Source organism: Rattus norvegicus, chromosome 3, assembly GCF_036323735.1.
Source record: "Rattus norvegicus strain BN/NHsdMcwi chromosome 3, GRCr8, whole genome shotgun sequence".
Taxonomy (NCBI): Eukaryota; Metazoa; Chordata; class Mammalia; order Rodentia; family Muridae; genus Rattus; species Rattus norvegicus.
In genome coordinates this window covers 162,838,695-162,855,913 of record NC_086021.1, presented here as the reverse complement: position 1 = coordinate 162,855,913, position 17,219 = coordinate 162,838,695, and the positions used below count along the sequence as shown (strand labels likewise).

The 17,219-nt window shown below is 51.6% G+C and overlaps 1 protein-coding gene across 3 annotated transcripts; it reads right to left on the bottom strand.

Moving 5' to 3' along the window:
* Nucleotides 1–442: 442 nt before the first annotated feature.
* On the bottom strand, nt 443–14,274 carry Bpifb6 (BPI fold containing family B, member 6). Of its 3 annotated transcripts, none has more exons than XM_063283839.1 (17): nt 14,227–14,274; nt 12,636–12,732; nt 11,900–12,007; nt 10,094–10,193; nt 9,096–9,200; nt 8,537–8,686; nt 8,328–8,382; nt 7,822–7,882; nt 7,110–7,201; nt 6,267–6,440; nt 5,068–5,118; nt 4,540–4,713; nt 3,956–4,023; nt 2,424–2,469; nt 1,656–1,719; nt 1,212–1,288; nt 443–642 (listed from the first exon to the last, which is right to left on the bottom strand). In XM_063283839.1, exons 3-17 carry the CDS (start codon nt 11,997–11,999, stop codon nt 610–612), a joined length of 1,350 nt encoding a protein of 449 aa, XP_063139909.1. In that variant the 5' UTR covers nt 12,000–12,007; nt 12,636–12,732; nt 14,227–14,274; the 3' UTR covers nt 443–609. The 3 variants fall into 3 exon arrangements, with proteins under 3 accessions (XP_063139909.1, NP_001101261.2, XP_063139908.1); NM_001107791.2 differs by having other exon boundaries at nt 444–642; nt 12,636–12,736; nt 14,227–14,270; XM_063283838.1 differs by lacking the exon at nt 443–642 and having other exon boundaries at nt 1,082–1,288; nt 12,636–12,736; nt 14,227–14,273.
* Between the last annotated feature and the right edge of the window lie 2,945 nt (nt 14,275–17,219).

Genomic DNA, 17,219 nt, shown 5'->3' with positions numbered 1-17,219 from the left:
GCCATTCTGAACCTCAGCTTCCCAGACTGTGACATACTGACAGTCACCTCCTTAGCTGTAAGGACTAACACAGGTAACATGGAGAGAATCCTGGGGGTGCACGCTTCACATGAATAGAGACATTTTCAGGTTACAAAGTCCTGGGGCACAGCGCTGAAGCAGTGGGGTGACCTTTTATCCCTGTTGTGCCCTAGTAAGCTCTGATGTGCCACACACACAGGGGGCACCTCACCTGTCTCTCCTTCGTGCTCTATATGAGCAAGAACAAGGAAAGCAGTGAGAGCAGCCATAAGCAGATGCCAGCACACACCTCACTCAACCCCAAGGCTGGGCCAGGGGCACTTCAGACCCCAAGCTGGTCCTAGACCCTAAATCTCATCATAGGGGACCAAACACCACATGTTCATCGGCTACAACGAGAAAGGAAAACACTGAATCTGTGTAAGGGTCTTCCTCCTGTTTATTGCTGAGGCCTACCAGACCTCGCACTTTCTCCTGATCACAGGAAGTAACCATTGGTGGCAGGGCCAGGCCCATCTGGCTCACATCTGGGCTCCTCTGCAGGTTCAGAATGACGGCAGTGAGGGCAGTTGGCAGCGTCTTGCAAGGTCATTCCATCTTCAAGCTCAGTACCAGGGCATCCTGATGGGAGAAAAGAGCTGGGTGAACAGGGTGTTGGGAGGGGTCATCCAGGCTCAGGAACAGAAGGAACCAGCCATGGCCAGGAGATGGAGAGCAACACTATATAAGCAAGGAAGGTCCCTTTGACCCTCTGAACCTCAACTTTCTCAACTATGAAATGGGAACGCACCCTACAGCCTCGTAGAGTAAGAGGGTCGCGTGAGAAACGCCCACTTAACACTCCAGGCTCAAGCCCAACATGTAATGAGAAACTCGCATTCACTATATGCCTCAGGTTCAATGTCTCAGAGAATTAGGACAGCTCTATGAGGTTAATGTTCACATTCTCACACCTATTTAAACCCAGAAAAGGGGAAGGGGCTCAGAGAGATCATGGTGGCAGAGCTAGAGGGTGAAGTATCTTTCAGTGCAATCCTGGCCAAGGCCCTTGCTCCGGGACTGGGGGATTACAGTGATGGTCCTCTACCTTCCCCCATCTCCTTCCTCCGGTTGGCCAGAGGTCAGCTCTAGCAGATCACCCATCGTCAAAAAGTGCTCATTGATGTGGCCTCCCCCAGCCTTTCCCTCACCTCTACTACGTCCAACTCAGACAGGTTGTAATCGATAGCCAGAAGGTCTGGGAGTGGAAGCCCAACATGGAGTACATCTGGGAAAGAAATAGAGGAAAGTCATCTCAGCCCAGCTGCTTGGCAATTCACAAAGAGGCTGCGTAGAGATAAGTGGGAAAGATTCCCGTAGAAATTTGTGCAGGGATCGATTCATGATGCCTGCTGGCTACACAGGCAGAGAGCACCTATCTGCCTTGTATTTGTATCACAGGCCAAAATCTGACTCATGGTGAGTTGGGGGAGGGGTGGTTGGAGACCAAATACTGAGATGCGCTTTTGTCTCCGAGACATTAAGACTACATTGGCCTCGATGTTTAGGCATTGGTCATCTACTCCCAGGGCTTCGGGACCACAGAGGTGGAAGCCCCCTTTGGAGAAGCATCCTGATTCATGGAGAAGCCTCACCGTTCACCACAGGGATGTAGGCCTTCTGGAGATAATCAGTGATGAAGCCAGTTAACGCCGTCTCCTGGAAGAGACAGATGGGGAAAAATCCAATGCTGTTGAGCACCCATCCTCTGCCTACCCTCACCTAGGCCTGAAGAACACACAAAAGGACATCGAGGACAGAAAACAGCTTGTCCAGACATCCTCAGGGCTGGGGGCTGGGCCCTGCCTTGTTCTTAATCCCTGTTCAGGTGACATACAGGGCACTGAGTCATGGCACAGTAATGAGGACACTCGGGAGTCAGGAGGGGAATATGTGTCCTGCACTACTGGTCTGATACAAAACTCAGATCTCGGATTGGCCATACATTCACCAGCTCTTTGGGCCCCTGAGTATGAGTTATGGCACCTCCTACTCATGGGCTTCCAGGAGAGCTCATGTATCCACATAGGGGATTTTCTGATGTCATATTAGTAACTGCTGGATTGGCTGCTATGATGGGGACTCTGAAGCTATAGAAATAACAGCCTGGCCAATCAGGCCCTCCAGGCCACTACCATGGTGATACTTTTATAATCAACCCATAGAGATGATCAGATTCTATTTGGGAAAGAGAACAAGGACTCAGAAAGGTTAAGGGCCTTCCCCAAGGTCAGATGGTGTGTCAGGAGCCTCACAGCATTTGAGTGCCTTGCTCTCTTTACTCTGGCTCCATTGTAGGGCCTGTCCCCTGTGGGCTTAGTGTTGCCTTCAGATGGCCAAGCAGAAGCACTTTGGACACTTACTTGGAAATCGCCAATTGAAGAAGATTCCCGGGACAGGCTCAATAAACTACAAAGGAGGGAGAGGGTAGAGAAAGTATGGTCAGTGCTACTGAGAAAGGAGCTCCTACTTCACAGCCTCCTACAGGTGTCCCTCCTGTAGTCTGCTTCTTGTTGACAGTGATAGGACAGTTGAGCACCTGTTATTATCTCTTATTCTGTCCTCACAGAGGCCCCTCCTAAATGACCTCTCATGAGCTCTGCTCTTCCTAGCTCTGGGTTCTTGATGATGCCCATAACTCCATTCACAACCCAACAGGCCAGAGTCAGATCCTTGAAGGACACGAGGAAGTCTTTCCCTTCCCCACTTCAACACAGCTCCCAGGGGACACTAACAGACACCAGCACCAGGACAGGCCATAGATGGTCAACTGAATTCTGCATGTCCACACCTCCATCTCAGCAGAAGACCCTGGATCTCCACAGATGTTTCAGGCCAGCCACATGGGCAAACAAACCCCAGAAGAGACAACAGCCCAGGACCAGGACATACAAACAGGCTATCTCTTGGTAAGTAGGATTGATCTAGCCTTGTCCACATGACCCAAACTAGACTCCAAAGCCTTGGTAACTGTGAAAACTACTTGACCAGGGTACCTCTTGTTCTTGGGTCCTCTACCTAGTGTGGAGGAGCTGCCTGAGAATCTAACCAGCGATGAGCTCATCAGAGAAAGAGAAGGAGGGAGCCAGGGCATTGAGAACTTGGTGGGCCTGGATCCCACCACACCTGAAGCAGACCAACAACTTTATGTCTCACGAGCCGAAAGGTTCCCTCTAGGGCGGTAAAGCGGTTCCAGCTGAAACTCTGCCCCTTGCCATTGAAAGAATCCTGACATAATTCAAGTCCGATGAATGACCGAGACAAATACAGGAGTCAGTGAGGCTGAGCATAACCAGGCGCAATGAGTCCTCCCCCCCCACCAGAGTGTAGGAATAAAGCTGATATGGAAGATACATGGCTGGCCCTCCACCAGGGAAAGCACATAGAGTTAAAGCTGCCCTGGAGGAAGTAGCATTTGAGCTGGGCCCTGACACATTTGGAAGAAATGACGAAGACCAGTGGGGAAGACCAAGGTCCAAAACAAAATCCACTGTGGAAGAGCATAGTGGAAGAGTGAGGGAAGAAGATTTGAGAAAGGCTTTGAGTGTCAAGCTAAAATTTAAGATAAGACCATGTAGGCAGTGTGCAGCCAATTGGGGTTCTAGAGCAGGCTAAATGACCAGAGCAGCCTGATAGTGTAGACCATAGTGGATGGATCTGGGTAAGAACCTGGATGGATCTGAGTGAGAACCTGGAGTTGGAATCCAAGAGGTGTCACCAGAATGGACAAGAGGAAAAGCAGACAATGGCCATGGGCGTATGGTGACGGTGGCATGGAGATGTGCTTATCCATCAGCCTGTGTTGTAGATGGTGTGGAGAGGTAGAAGGGTGTGAGGTTGGGAATAGAGCCAGGGCTACTACAGGGACGCCATTATGGGACCAAAAGCTCCCTACCTGTCCAGAGAGGTGGCCATCTGCAGCCGGTTCTCGTGCACTGAGTAGTGGATTTCCAGTCCAATGTGCTGGGGGAGGGAGCAGAGAAGGCTATGGGTCCCCCATTGTTACCTCTACTTCCTGTCCTGTCCTGGGACTGAGCCCAGCAGCCTCTCCACACCCCTGGCCAAGGATCTCTGTCTCTCCTTCTCCTGGATCAACATGAACTTTCAAAATGATCTGGCCCACGGTTAATGTCTGCACATGGCCCACGGCTAATGTCTGCACATAGTCATAACCATTCTGGCCTTTGTCCTCTGCTCAGGAAATCCCCAAGCTCCTCAACATGAGCTCCTCTCCTGCATAGCTACTGATCAACCTTCAAACATCTCAGTCAGGGCAGTTTCTCTGGGCTTCCACAGTTCTCCTGGAGCAGACTTTACCGTCCTTGGGAGCTGAAGAGTATTAGAGGGAGAGAGGAGAAAATAACCTGTCATACAATAGGCATGTCCCTCCATTTGTGTCTGGGCTCTCAACTACATCCCTAGCACCCCTAGCCTGAAGCATCCCCAAGGTGGGAGTGGCTACCGATGGGTCCCACTCACAGTCTCCAGGCGGAAGAGTGACTTCGGGTGCTTGCCATGTCTACGCGCTGCAAACATCTCCAAGCTGCCGTGAAGGTGCATCAGGCTCTTTCCGGCCTTCATGGTAACCTTGGGGGGTTTGTTTATCTTGACCTTGATGAGCAAAGGCTTTGGTTTGTGGTATGACTTGGCCACCTGCAAAGACCAAAGCATAGTCTCAGAGCCAGGACTTGGGTTTCAGTCAAAGGATGTCTCAGATAGTGGCTGGTTTCTGCCAGAAGTCCGATATGCAACAGCCGGGCTGTGTCTCTTAGGAAATGAAAGAGGGAAAACACGTATTTGGGCTACTTTTGTGCTTGATGCAGGACTCAGAAGACACTAGGGCAGAGCTGTCTCTAGGTGGGATCTAAAGAGTGCTCTATGAAGAGCTGTGCCCGTCTGCACATTGGGCAAAGCATATGCACGTTGAGTAGCCACCTCCCAAGTCAGTGCCTTTTACCTGGAGAGAAGGAGTGGGCATCAGTGGTCACAAGTGACTGTGACACTCACCTGTGGGATGAAGCCAGCCAGTGTCCTAGTGGTTTGTGACAGCTTCCTAACCTACAAATCAAAGTCAAAGTGGGCACTGTGTAAAAGCCAGTTATCCCAGCATCCATCTCTGCCTCGGGAAGTCGGGGCCTCGGAGTCTCCCTTCACCTGCACACTGAGCTCTGCTCAGCTAGGGGAGGAACCTCCAGTGCCCAACCATGGTTTACACTCCCCCACCCCTAGTGCCCATGGCTCCTGACCAAGGTCGAATGCTGAGAAAATGTTGCATGGAAAACCAGGATAGATGGGGAAATAGCCAGGTGTGATGGATGGCCAGGCAAGTTTATAGACGGCTAGCTAGGCAAACAGAAGCAGGGACAGGAAAATAGATGAGTGACAGAATAGGGAGGATGGGTAGATACGTGGATGCAAGTGTGGCAAAAGACACCTGTGTGCATGGGAAGGATTGCTGAGGGGAAACCAGATGGCACCTAGGAAGAAAATGGACGGGTGACTGGTGGGAAGATGAGTGGCTGGTGAGAGGATGGGTGGTAGGATGGTGTTGGGGAGCAATGGCAGAGGGAAGGATGCACAGGTGGGCAGGGTGGACCCCGGCTGGGTGAGCCTGTGACTGGCAGAAAGTACAATGGCCAGAAGTGTGTGTTAATGAACGTAGAGAGGTGCACTTATCCACCAGCCTGTGGTGACGAGGAGATGAAGAGATAGAAGAACTCGAGGCGGTCAATAGAACAAGGTCACAAAGACACAGTGAATAGGTGACGATCTGGGTAAAAGGAAAGCAATGGCTGCCAGGGCCTGAGAAATGTGGGGTGGGACAGGGATGGCTCAGGGAGTAAAACCTCTCTGGCTGCACAAGCCTTGACCTGATCCCTGGCCCTGGAACCTCCGGTGGAAGGAGAGAAACTTCAGAAAGTTGTCTTCGAGCCTCCACATGTACACTTTTTTTTAATTTTGAAAAAAAGAAATGTAGATGGACCACTAAGTGGTTGGTTGTATGGAAAGTCGGATATGCATGTGGTTAGACACAGGTCACGTGGCAGAGGAGTGAATGGTAGGCAGAAGGAACTGCCATTGAAACCCCAAGCAGCCCCACATCTCCAGCGTCAGTTTTGCATCTGACTTCTGGATCAGTCCCAGGTGCCCCAGGCAGACAGAGCCTGGAACTCCGGGAGCAGAAGCAGGTGGTGGAGGCCGCTCACCCTCTTGTCCTTGAGGTTCACTTCCAAGGACTTCTGCAGAAGGGCCAGCTCGGCTGTGAGGAAGGTGTCTGAGAGCAGTAGTTGTGAGTCCTTGGCTGAGCCCTCGGGGAACTCTGGGGATGACCCATTAGTGGCAAGTGGGATAAGCTGGCCTTCCTGAAGCTGCACCACAGGCTATGGTACAATAAGAAGCACACTCAACCACACGAGAACGAAGACAGGGCAGGCTTGGCTCTCCGCCCACTGAGGCTCAAGTCGGACCTCAAGCCAGACAGACATAGAGCAGAGCAGGTTGCAAATGGGGGAGGGTGTGGCTTGAGAGGACAAGAGCATCGGCCACTAGGTCCCTGGAAGTTTCTCCTAAGAGCATGTAGGTCACCTTAGTGGCTCTGACTCTGGTTCGGGTCATTTGTGCAGTCCTACCACATCATTCTCACAAGCGAGGAGAACAATCCCAGCATGGCAGGAAGAAGGCCATGGTATGGGGCGGGACTTCCTCGCCCTTTCATCTACATCCTTGCAAGCATCTTCTGTCACCTGGGGCTTGTTCATGTAAGTGAACTCTGCCACTAACTCACTGCAGAAGCCTCTTTAAGCCTGGTCTCTTCCCGGTCTCAGTGTCCCCATCTATACAGTGGCAGAGCATAGCCACACTCAGAGATACACATAGTCCTGCAACAAATGAAACTGAAGCCACCAGCCCCGGCAGTCTCTCCTCGAGCAGAGTGAGGTTCCTCATAGAGAGGATCCTAAGAACCACCTCCCAGCCACCTGTCAGATAGAAGCAGTCACAACATCCCCACCAAACTTGAGCTCAATGCTCTGGGGACCCTCGCCACTTACACTAAAGTCCACCTGGATGTGGCTAGCTGTGGTGGCTGGTGGGGATGTCAGGGCGTATTTGACAGTGCCCATCCGGTCCACAGGCATGGGGTCTGTGGAGAAGAGATTCCACTCAGATGGGCACCAGCCCATCCGGCAGATAGAAAAGCCAGAAGCAGCCACTGCTCCTGAGCCTGCCTGTCCTTCTGTGTGACCCAAGAAGTGGCCCAGACTCCGGCATTCGCCAGAGCCCTTGCAACAATGATACATATGAGATGGGAATTATGGGCTGTCCACACGATAGTAAATGGTGGCTGAGGGAAGTGAAGTGACTCCTCCCAGACCCCACTGCTGAGGACAGTCAGACAGGGAGGGGACTTCAGGTTCAGTCATTAAGATTTCCCTTTTCACACCCTGGGGTCCCTGTGGACCCCTAATGTAGAGACAGCAGATCTCTTCAGCAAAGGACTCAGGATTGCCTTGTCAGGACAACCCATCAGGTCATGAGGTCTGGGGTTGTGTACAGAGTGGCTGCTATGGAATTCACATGGAGAAATGAAATGACCCAGGCATCCCTTAGGGTTTCAGGCTTCCCATCCAGCCAGTGGGTGAATGCCATGATCTCAGTCCTCTTCTTGTCCTGAGACAGACTGGAAGCAGCCATGTGAATGGAAGGCACAGACACTGAAACCTGGCTTATCTGACATCCTGTATGGAAGAGGGATGTCCTCACCAGTCAAGTTGGTCCATTTCTTGTTCACATACACCAGGACAGCATCAATGGCTGGACACATCTGCAAGCAAAAAAAGCACTAGCCTAAGTGGGTTATACACACAAGGAGGCTCCATGGTACTCCACAGGGAATCCTAAGAACCCCAGTGGGGGGGTCAGGGCAGGAGGCAGGGGCTAGGGGGCGCTGAGGCCCAAGTCATGAGACTATCAACACCAGAGCCTGGATTAGAATCCAAATGGTTTCACAGTGTGCAAAATTACCAAGGATTCATGTCCTTGGACCGGCCATCTGAGCAGTGTTGAACACACAGGCTACGCTGCCTGTGCTTATGCCTGTGCAGACATCACTAGATGATCATGGTGCTTCTTCCTCCTGAGCCAACCACAGACTATGAATCCTCTTAGCCACCATCAATAAATCAAGATCACTAGGGGCAAATTCGCTGGCTGCATTGGCCGAAGCCGTCCCACCAAGAGGGAATGGAGGCTTGCTCAGGGTCACTCACCAGGCCAGGGAGGACTTTGCGCAGGGTACTGTCCACAAACTTGTTGATGGCCTTGCTGAGACACAGGCATGGGGGACCGGGTGAACAGTGCATCAATGACACCAAGTTGGACAGAGGACACAAAGGGTTATAGTTTAGTGGCTCAGAAAGAGGAAGGACGGGGAAGAGCAGTGAGGGCCGCCATGTTCCCCAGACACGGGACCCCTTACTTGTTAGGCAGATTCGTTTTCACATTGACCAGGATGACCTCACAGCCCTCACTCCTGAACACAGGGGTGCCTGTCTCCTCATCTTGCAGAATCCGGTCGGTGGCTGTGATGTTGAGGACCACATTGATCTCCATGTTCCCCCCTGTGAAGCTGGAAGACCAAGCAGGCCGCACTCTGGGTACTGGGGCTTCTATCCCCAACTCTCTTTGCCCAGAATCTGAAAAGGCAGAGGGTAGGATCTACTCCTACATGATGAAAAACCGGGATGGGCCCCGCACACGGCCACGCAGCCAACCTTTCCGCTTCCTTTACTTCAATGAACTCTTACACGTCTGAAACACTGCTCAGCTATAATCCCCTCCCCACACTCTCCCTGACTGCTTCCCCCACTGCTCAGTCCAGTCCCCTTCAGTCTGTGCCTCCGCGTCACCTGGTTCCTGTCTACAGGCACTCAGATCCCAGCACCCACATAATGAACAGCCGGTACTCAGTGAGTATGTGTGGAAGGGTAAGACCAGGGGACAGTCTCCTCCGCCCACTTCTCCACTCCCATACCCACCTCTTGCCAGTGATGGTCATGCCTGTGGACACACACTGAAAGATGCCCACTCCCGGCACAAAGTTCAATGTGATAACAGGTTCCAAGACATCCTTTACCTTCATACTGGGGGGAGACACACACGTACAATGATGAGAACTGAGAAGACAAGACCCAGGCCCTCAACATGGCCCTCCACCACCTTCATGGGAGGTCTGAGCAAACTTCTAGTCCAGTCCACTAGGGCCTACTGACATGTAACCAAAGGTTTGGACATGAGACGATCTGCATTCAGAAAACCCTCACGCGTGAGGTGAGACACATGGCTGACTCTGTGTGACCTTAGGCTATCCTCTTTCCCTCTTTGCCTCGATTTTTCCATCAACAGACTGGGAAAGTTGGATTGGACCCCAGTTTCTCAACAGTGTCACCTTCGATATTTGGAGCTTAGTACCAGCTCTGTTTCCTGTCAACATAGAACCAAACTCCTGTATACTAACAGAGCTGCCTGCCCTTCCCCTTTGCAAACAGAGACAACCAAACGTGTCTCTGGGCATTGCCAAATATCCCCTCTAGAGACACAGCCACCTCTGGCTCAGAAACATCATTTTAGAATTGGGATTACAGGAGAATCAGGAGGCAATATACCTCCACCTTCCCCTCTGAGCTAATTAGACATTGCTAATCTATTCTATCCTGCTAAATCCAGATAGTGCCTCTGAACCCTCCCCAGGACAGCAGTCCAGGCGGCCCCAACCAGCCCCAACAGTGATAGCAAGGAGTGCTCCCATTACTGGATGACCGTAGACACCTTTCCAGCTCTACCATTTGAAGACTTGTTTTTCCATTTAATGTCATGTGTGTTCAGTGAGCTCACTTTCTTCTGTAAATGACTCCAGGCAGGAAAGGTTCCCAAGGCAGACTGAGGATTCCCAGGATAATGCAGGAGAAATGCTCGCCTGCACCAAGTGCCCCCCCATGCCTTATCCTCCCTGAACTTCCCCCCGGCCCTTGCTTACTTGCTGAGCCCTTTAATGGCTTTTCCCCCTGTCTGTGGATTGCTAGCCTCAGCGGCCATCTTCTCCAGGATGTGACTCTCCTCCATGGCAGTCTGGACCTCTGGAGGAGAAAGGGGGCCAACAGACTCTCAGCCTGGCTTCTACTGCTCTTCTGTCCTTCAACAATTTCCCTGGCATCCTGACCATTTATGGCTACCTCCAGCCACTGTGCCCAACAAAGCAGTAAACCAGAGGTGAGCCTCACGCATGACTTTTCCCAGCCTGGTGGGAAGTGACCGAGTGACAACTGACCTCCAAGGGAAACACAAGAATCACATGAAGAGTTCGGGCAGGAAGGGGACAACTGCAGGAGGTGGCAGATATCACCTGGTCCTTGGAGGAAGAATGGGGATCTTTACTGCAAGTGAAGTCGAAGAGCAAGCAGGTCAGGCGGAGGGCACAGCAAGGACAATGATGAGGAAGAAGGCAGGTCAGCCCGGGAAGGGGTGGTGTGAGACAGTGGGGGCAGCAACTGGAGCACTGAAGCAGGGCTAGGTGAGGAGAGAGAGGAGGAAGGGAAGAAGGAGGGGGCGGGGCAGGGAATAGACCAGGCCTAGAGGTAAAAGCAGCTTAGAGGGGAGTAAGAAACCTGGCTGAACGGTGAGGAGGTAGAATAGGAGCACAGCCATGGAGACCTGGAAGGACAGTGTAGTGGGTGACTGGAGCCCTCTTCTGGGAGCTGGTCCCCAAAACTGGGTATGATGTCCTGTTAGAAACCCCTCCAACAGAGATCTCTCCGTCACTAAGCCACCAACTAGGCAGCATACACTAGCTGGTCCGAGGCCCCCAACACATACAGCAGAGGACTGCCTGGTGTGGCCTCAGTGAGAGAGGACGCTCCTAACCCTTGAGAGAGTCGAGGCCTTAGGGAATGGAAAGGCTTGGCAGGGTGTGAGAGGGATTGGGGGTGTGAGGACATTCTCTTGGAGACAAGGGAGGAATGGAATGAGGAACTGTCAGAACAGAAGCGGGATAACGAGTGGACCGTAAAAACAGTAAAGATAAGAAAGAACAAAAGGAAGGAAGGAACGGAGGGAGGGAAGGAGAGGGAGGGAGGGAGGAAGGAAGGAAGGAAGGAAGGAAGGAAGGAAGGAAGGAAGGAAGGAAGGAAGGCTTCCAAAAGAGCCACAGGCTAATTTCCAGAAAGAGAACAAATACTGAATAAGCCACCATTGACCCCTTGCACCTGAACTCAACTGTTTCACAGATCTGGGCACAGGTTGGAAAATGAGTCATGACAGACAAAGTTATCAGAACTTGACAAGGTGGGCTGGAGAGATGGCTCAGCCGTTAAAGGCTAGGCTCACAACCAGAACTTGACAAGGTTACCTCACATAAGAACTTGACCCCGTCAGGGAAGAGCTGGCCACCTTGTTTGTATTTCTCCACATTATAAATACAACACACACAGAGCTCTGGACCTGCCTGGGTCACACAGCAAGTTGACAGAGCTGGGATTTGACCCATATCTGTCACCTTCACAGCCCACACATGGCACCAGCCCCTTCTATTAGAGCAAAGAAGAGACTGGAAGGGAACGGGATTTATGACTCTATATCTAACTTGAGGGAGCTCGGGAAGCTGGCTCATTTTCTATGGGCCTCCACTTCCCCTTCTGTATAATGGGACGCTGGGAGAAGCTTATCGCGACTAGATTGGCTTTGCAAATCATAGATGCTCAAACCCAGCAATCTTGAGAAATCTATATCTCTCACCTGGCCCATGTTCCATGTTCCCCTGGCCACAGACCAGGGCTCATTCACTCACCATGGTTCATGATGTCCATGCCCAGCCTCAGAAGAGCCCCAGGGTCAGCTTGAGTGCCAGCCAGCAGGCCACAGAGGACCAGGCACAGGCTCCACTGCATGCCTCCACCTGTGTAGAAGGCCCAGGGTTACTTCAGGGAGTGTATTATCCTAAATCCCTTTCCCTGTGGTCATAGAACAATGGCCAGCCTGCCATATAGGCAGTGGGTGGATCAGCGGCTGATTTGATTGCATTCAAGTGCAGCTCAGTGCCCACAGGAGTTCAAATGCCCACAATGCTGAACCCACAGGAAAGCCCCAACCCATCTGTATTAAGGGGTTCATCCTGCTGTGTGCACACGGCCACCAGATCTCTCGCTTACTCCAGCCCAACCTCACTTACCTCTGCAACTCAAAACCCTACTCAGCCCCTGAGGAACTGGAGGTCCCCTTCTAGCAAGGACAAAGGAACTCTGAAAAGTGTCTTCCAATATCATCCATGTTATGGGTGGGCATACAACCCTTCCAAAAGGCTTCCATTCCCAGGCCAGAGCTGATGACGCACACTTTACTGGTGGGTTCTGGGGGAATGGGAGGTCCCCTGAGACACAGTCTTGCCAATAGGGAAGCTGAGAGACACAAGGGGCCTCATACCAGAGATTAGCAGGCTAAGTGATAGCCTCCTATCTTGGTCCTTCACTGTTCTTGAGAAATCCATGCTCCACATTGGCCCTCCAAGAATCCTGCCCTCTACTTACCAATTCCTGAAGTTCTCCCAGCCTGGGCCAAATATGTAGTTCTGGTTTGAGCTTTGACTGAAAGGAATCAAGGAGGGGCCACGCAGCTGGCCTGTGTCTGCCTGGAGAAGGGAGTGCCATCTGGACTCACTACAACACACTCAACCAACGGCTTTCCTACCCACAAGCAAACCTCCCCTACGTACATCTTCCTAGCCCAGGTAGAAGCTTATATTAATTCACTCATTCATTCGTTCATGTATGTGTTCATTAATTCATCCATATTTCATCTATTCACTTCTATGTTCATTCATGCATGCATGCAATGCATGCATTTGTTAACTAGCCATTTATCTATTCATCCATTCTTCCATTCACTCTATCCAATCGTTCATTCACTCATGCATTAGTTCGCTCATTCATTCTTTGTCCATCCTTTCATCTATTCATTAATCTGTCCACCCATCTGTTCATTCATTTCTTCACTCATCCATTAGTTCAAACATTCATTCATTTATTCATCCATTCACTCATCCAGTTTTGCTTATGGCATATTGCTGCAAGGTGGCCACAGCAGACAGTCCTGCTGTTTCTGGATCTGAAAATCTGGAGAGCGAGTTGATGAGAAAGGTTAGAATGACAATGCGGTCCAGGGGCTGCTAAGGAGGGACTCAGAGGATGAGAAGAGGCAGAGCAGCCCTCTAGTCTTTAAGTAAATGTGAAATCCATTGCACCCCCATCCCTGGCATTTATAGAACCATCTGGGCCCAGGAATTCCCCAGCCCCTGTGAATCACACGCATGTGCCCCAAGCAGTCTCTCATGGCTGGCACTCTAGGATATGTGCAAGGACAAAGGAACTCTGAAATGTGTCCTCCAATCTTATCCATGCCACGGGCAGGCATACAGCCCTTCCAGAAGGTTCCCATTCCCAGGCCGGAGCTGATGCCACACACTTTACTGGTGGCTCAGGCAGAGTTTTCACCATCATGGAACAAAAAGGCCATGCTGCGTTGCCAGGAGACACGAAGATAACAGGATTCTAGTTTTAGTCGCACTTTTGCCTGAGCTCCGCTTCCCTTTTACAGTCCCTGCCCTCCGTCCACCTACCATTTGCCCGCCTCAAGGGCTCCTTTCAGCCCTCACCTCCACCACCAGCAAGCTTCCCCTCCACCTGCAGCTACTTACAGCTTCAAAGACCTCAAAACCAGTAGGAGCCACCTAAAGGCCCACACAGAAGGCCACCCACCGTGATACACCACCCCTGCTGCCCACCCCAGCCCTTAAGGCCCAGATGAGCTCTCAGCTGTCATAGCTAATCCTCCTTTCTCCTCTCCCTGGGCCCCTGGACACAGCCACAGAGGCCTGAGGACTCTGCTGCCCACTTGGATACCCTAAGCCCTATGGGTTTGAAGATGGTGGTGTTCAGGGGCTACCTGTGAGATGAGAGTGCCTGACAGGGGCCAAGGACTAAGATAGGAGCCCTACTCCCATTCGCTGAACAAATGAAGGTAAGTTCTTTCTCCTCCTGTAGCCTCAGCTTTCTCTTTTGTAAAATGACAGTTGTAGATGAGACGCTCAGGAAAGAGCCACAGGTGGGGGACTGTTCTTACCTTGCCAAGCTTGGGGAAGGCCTGCAGCTGACTGCCCCCTGCTTCCAATCCTGTGACGAGGAAACCCTTATATTCAGGAGCCTGATTAGCTGCTTGGATAATTAAGGGCTTAATAAGGGATAGATAATTATCTAGAGGCGTAGAGAACAGGAGACCCAGGGTTCACATGAGTATTTGTTCTGTTCCAACATAAATAGCACAGAAGATGAGGGTGGCTGGGGAGCCCAAGGGCTGCACTAAGGTCAGTACTAGAGGCAGATGTGACTGTCCCAGAGGACATCGATGCCCCTGCTGTTCCCTCTCTCTAACTCATAACTTCCCCAAGGTTGAACACACAGTAGGTGCACATTCACTACTTTAACTAATGCTTACTGGGAACCTACTGTGCTCGGGACCTGTTCGGGGTGCTGGGATGACCACAGTGAACAGGATAGTTGGTGTTCCTATCCTGAAATGGGCACTGAGCAAGTTACCAGAACAAGTCCACATCATTCCTGCGGGAGATGAGACAGGTAAAAGTCACTAAGTCAGGGGTCTATTATAGATGCTGTGGGGACTGGGAGGCTCCTGTAGCAGGGATGTTGTTGCTGATGTCTGGGCAGGGGGACTATGTCTCTGGTGGGTAGGTGCAAAGCCCAGTAGACTCTGGCTGGGTCCTGGGCAACTGTCCTGAGATTTCCCCCTCTAGAGGACCTTGAGGAGATAGTGATCAAGTCAATTTTGCTGGGAGGAATCCTCCTGGAAGTGATATGGGAGCCTGTGCCCCCGAAGGCAGAAATGACTCCAGGGTCACAGGCCTCCAGGTCCCCAGCTTCACTTTGTTCTCCCAGAGCTCCTGGGAAGGCTTATCCTGGGGACACTCCAAGGGTCTCTGTTTTTGATGAACAATCCAGAAAGCTAATGATGTCTGGTATTTTCCTATCCCCTGCTCAGAAAGCACACAGTCTGGAACTTGCAGGAACCAGTGTGCCCAGGAGACCTTCTGAAGTCATGGAAGGATTGACACAAGGCAAGCACCAGCTCCAGGAAGCCTGACCAGGCTCCACCTTGATCTTCAAGGCACAGAAGGCATTTCTCTGTCCCTACCACGCAGAGGCCAGAAGGCTCACAGTCTCCTGAGCACATGAACCACCCACTGGCCTTTAGCCAGCCTGGGTACTTGGGAAGGAGTCAGGGGAAGGACAGCAGTGTGGGAAGGCACAAGAAGGGGTTAAGGGATCTAAAGTCCAGTCCCAGCCTCTGCCCTCCTAAGTCATGCTACCCTGGCAGCTCTCTTACTGCCTGAGCTGCCAATTTCTCCAGCCTAAGGAACTTCATGATTCAGAGAGTGATAAGGGACTGTCTCTTGGTCAGTTCAGCTGGGCCATCCACTCCACGAGTCAGAACTACCCAGTGTGGTAGGCACTTTAGCAATCTCTCCCATTTTACAGATAGAGAAACAGGTCAAGCCATTTGTCCAAAATCACACAGCAAGTAAGTGGCCTGGCTAGAGGATCCCTCTTTATTCAGGAGCTCCAGAACCCAGCCAAGCATCCAAGACACACCCACGGATGCCTGCCTACCTTCCTGACACCCCTTCACTGTGTTCTCTGCCAGGACCTTTCCAACTTGTCCCATTGATGCTCCAAATCCAGCCACCCTTTTCCAGCCAGTGAGGTTTCCTCCTCCAGGGAACCTTCCTGTACTTTCCCTCTCCCCTCTGTCAGACTTCTGAGACTCAGCCTCATCTTTCTTTCCCTCAGACCCTAAAGGACCCAGCAAGGGTGATTCAAGCCCAGCAGCTTCTCTTTGACCCCAAATGGCTCCCAAACATGTCTCTAGCACAGACATGTACAAGCAGTTCACCCCCTGTAACTTATTATGGCTGCGTGCCAAACTCTGAGAAGGGTCACGGTGGAGGACCAAGTGTGAAAGAAGTCCCTGCTATCTAGTCTGTCTACTCCAATAGCTGTGATCTGCAGTTGAACGATATCACAGTGACATGTCTTTCCACACAGACACTAAACACACCTCTCCTCCACCCCACATGTAACCCATCCACTCTAAAGGCCACCACATGGGGCCAGTGCCCAGATTCTCTGTAACTATGGATGGAGGGATGGATGGATGGGAGGGTGGATAGGTGGGTGGGTGGGTGGATGGATGGATGGATCGATCGATCGATCGATCGATCGATAGGAGGATGGATGGACGGATGGGTAGGTGGATGGATGGGTATATGGATGGGTAGGTGGAAGGATGGATGGATGGATGGATGGATGGATGGATGGATGGATGGATGGATGGGTGGATGGATGGGTAGGTGGAAGGATGGATGGATGGATGGATGGATGGATGGATGGATGGATGGATGGATGGATGGGTGGGTGGATGGATGGATGGGTGGATGGATGGATGGATGGATGGGTGGGTGGATGGATGGGTAGGTGGATGGATGGATGGATGGATGGGTGGATGGATGGATGGATGGATGGGTGGGTGGATGGATGGGTAGGTGGAAGGATGGATGGATGGATGGATGGATGGATGGATGGATGGATGGATGGATGGATACAGGTGAATGAATGGGTGGGTGAGTGGATGGATGGATGGATGGATGGATGGATGGATGGATGGATGGATGGATGGGTAGGTGGAAGGATGGATGGATGGATGGATGGATGGATGGATGGATGGATGGGTAGGTGGAAGGATGGATGGATGGATGGGTGGATGGATGGGTGGATGGGTGGATGGATGGATGGATGGATGGATGGGTGGGTGGGTGGGTGGATGGGCAAATGGATGTATAAGTTTAAGAATTGATAGGTGGATAGATTAACTGATAGTTGTAATAATAGGTGGATTGGGCTGATGGGGTGGAACAACCTTTAATGCCATCACTTGGAAAGGGAAGGCAAGAGGAAGCTTATCAATTCAGTGCCAATCTGGACTAAATATTATAGTAAGACCCTGCCCTAAAACAACAAAATACAGGTGGCTGGGTGGGTGGG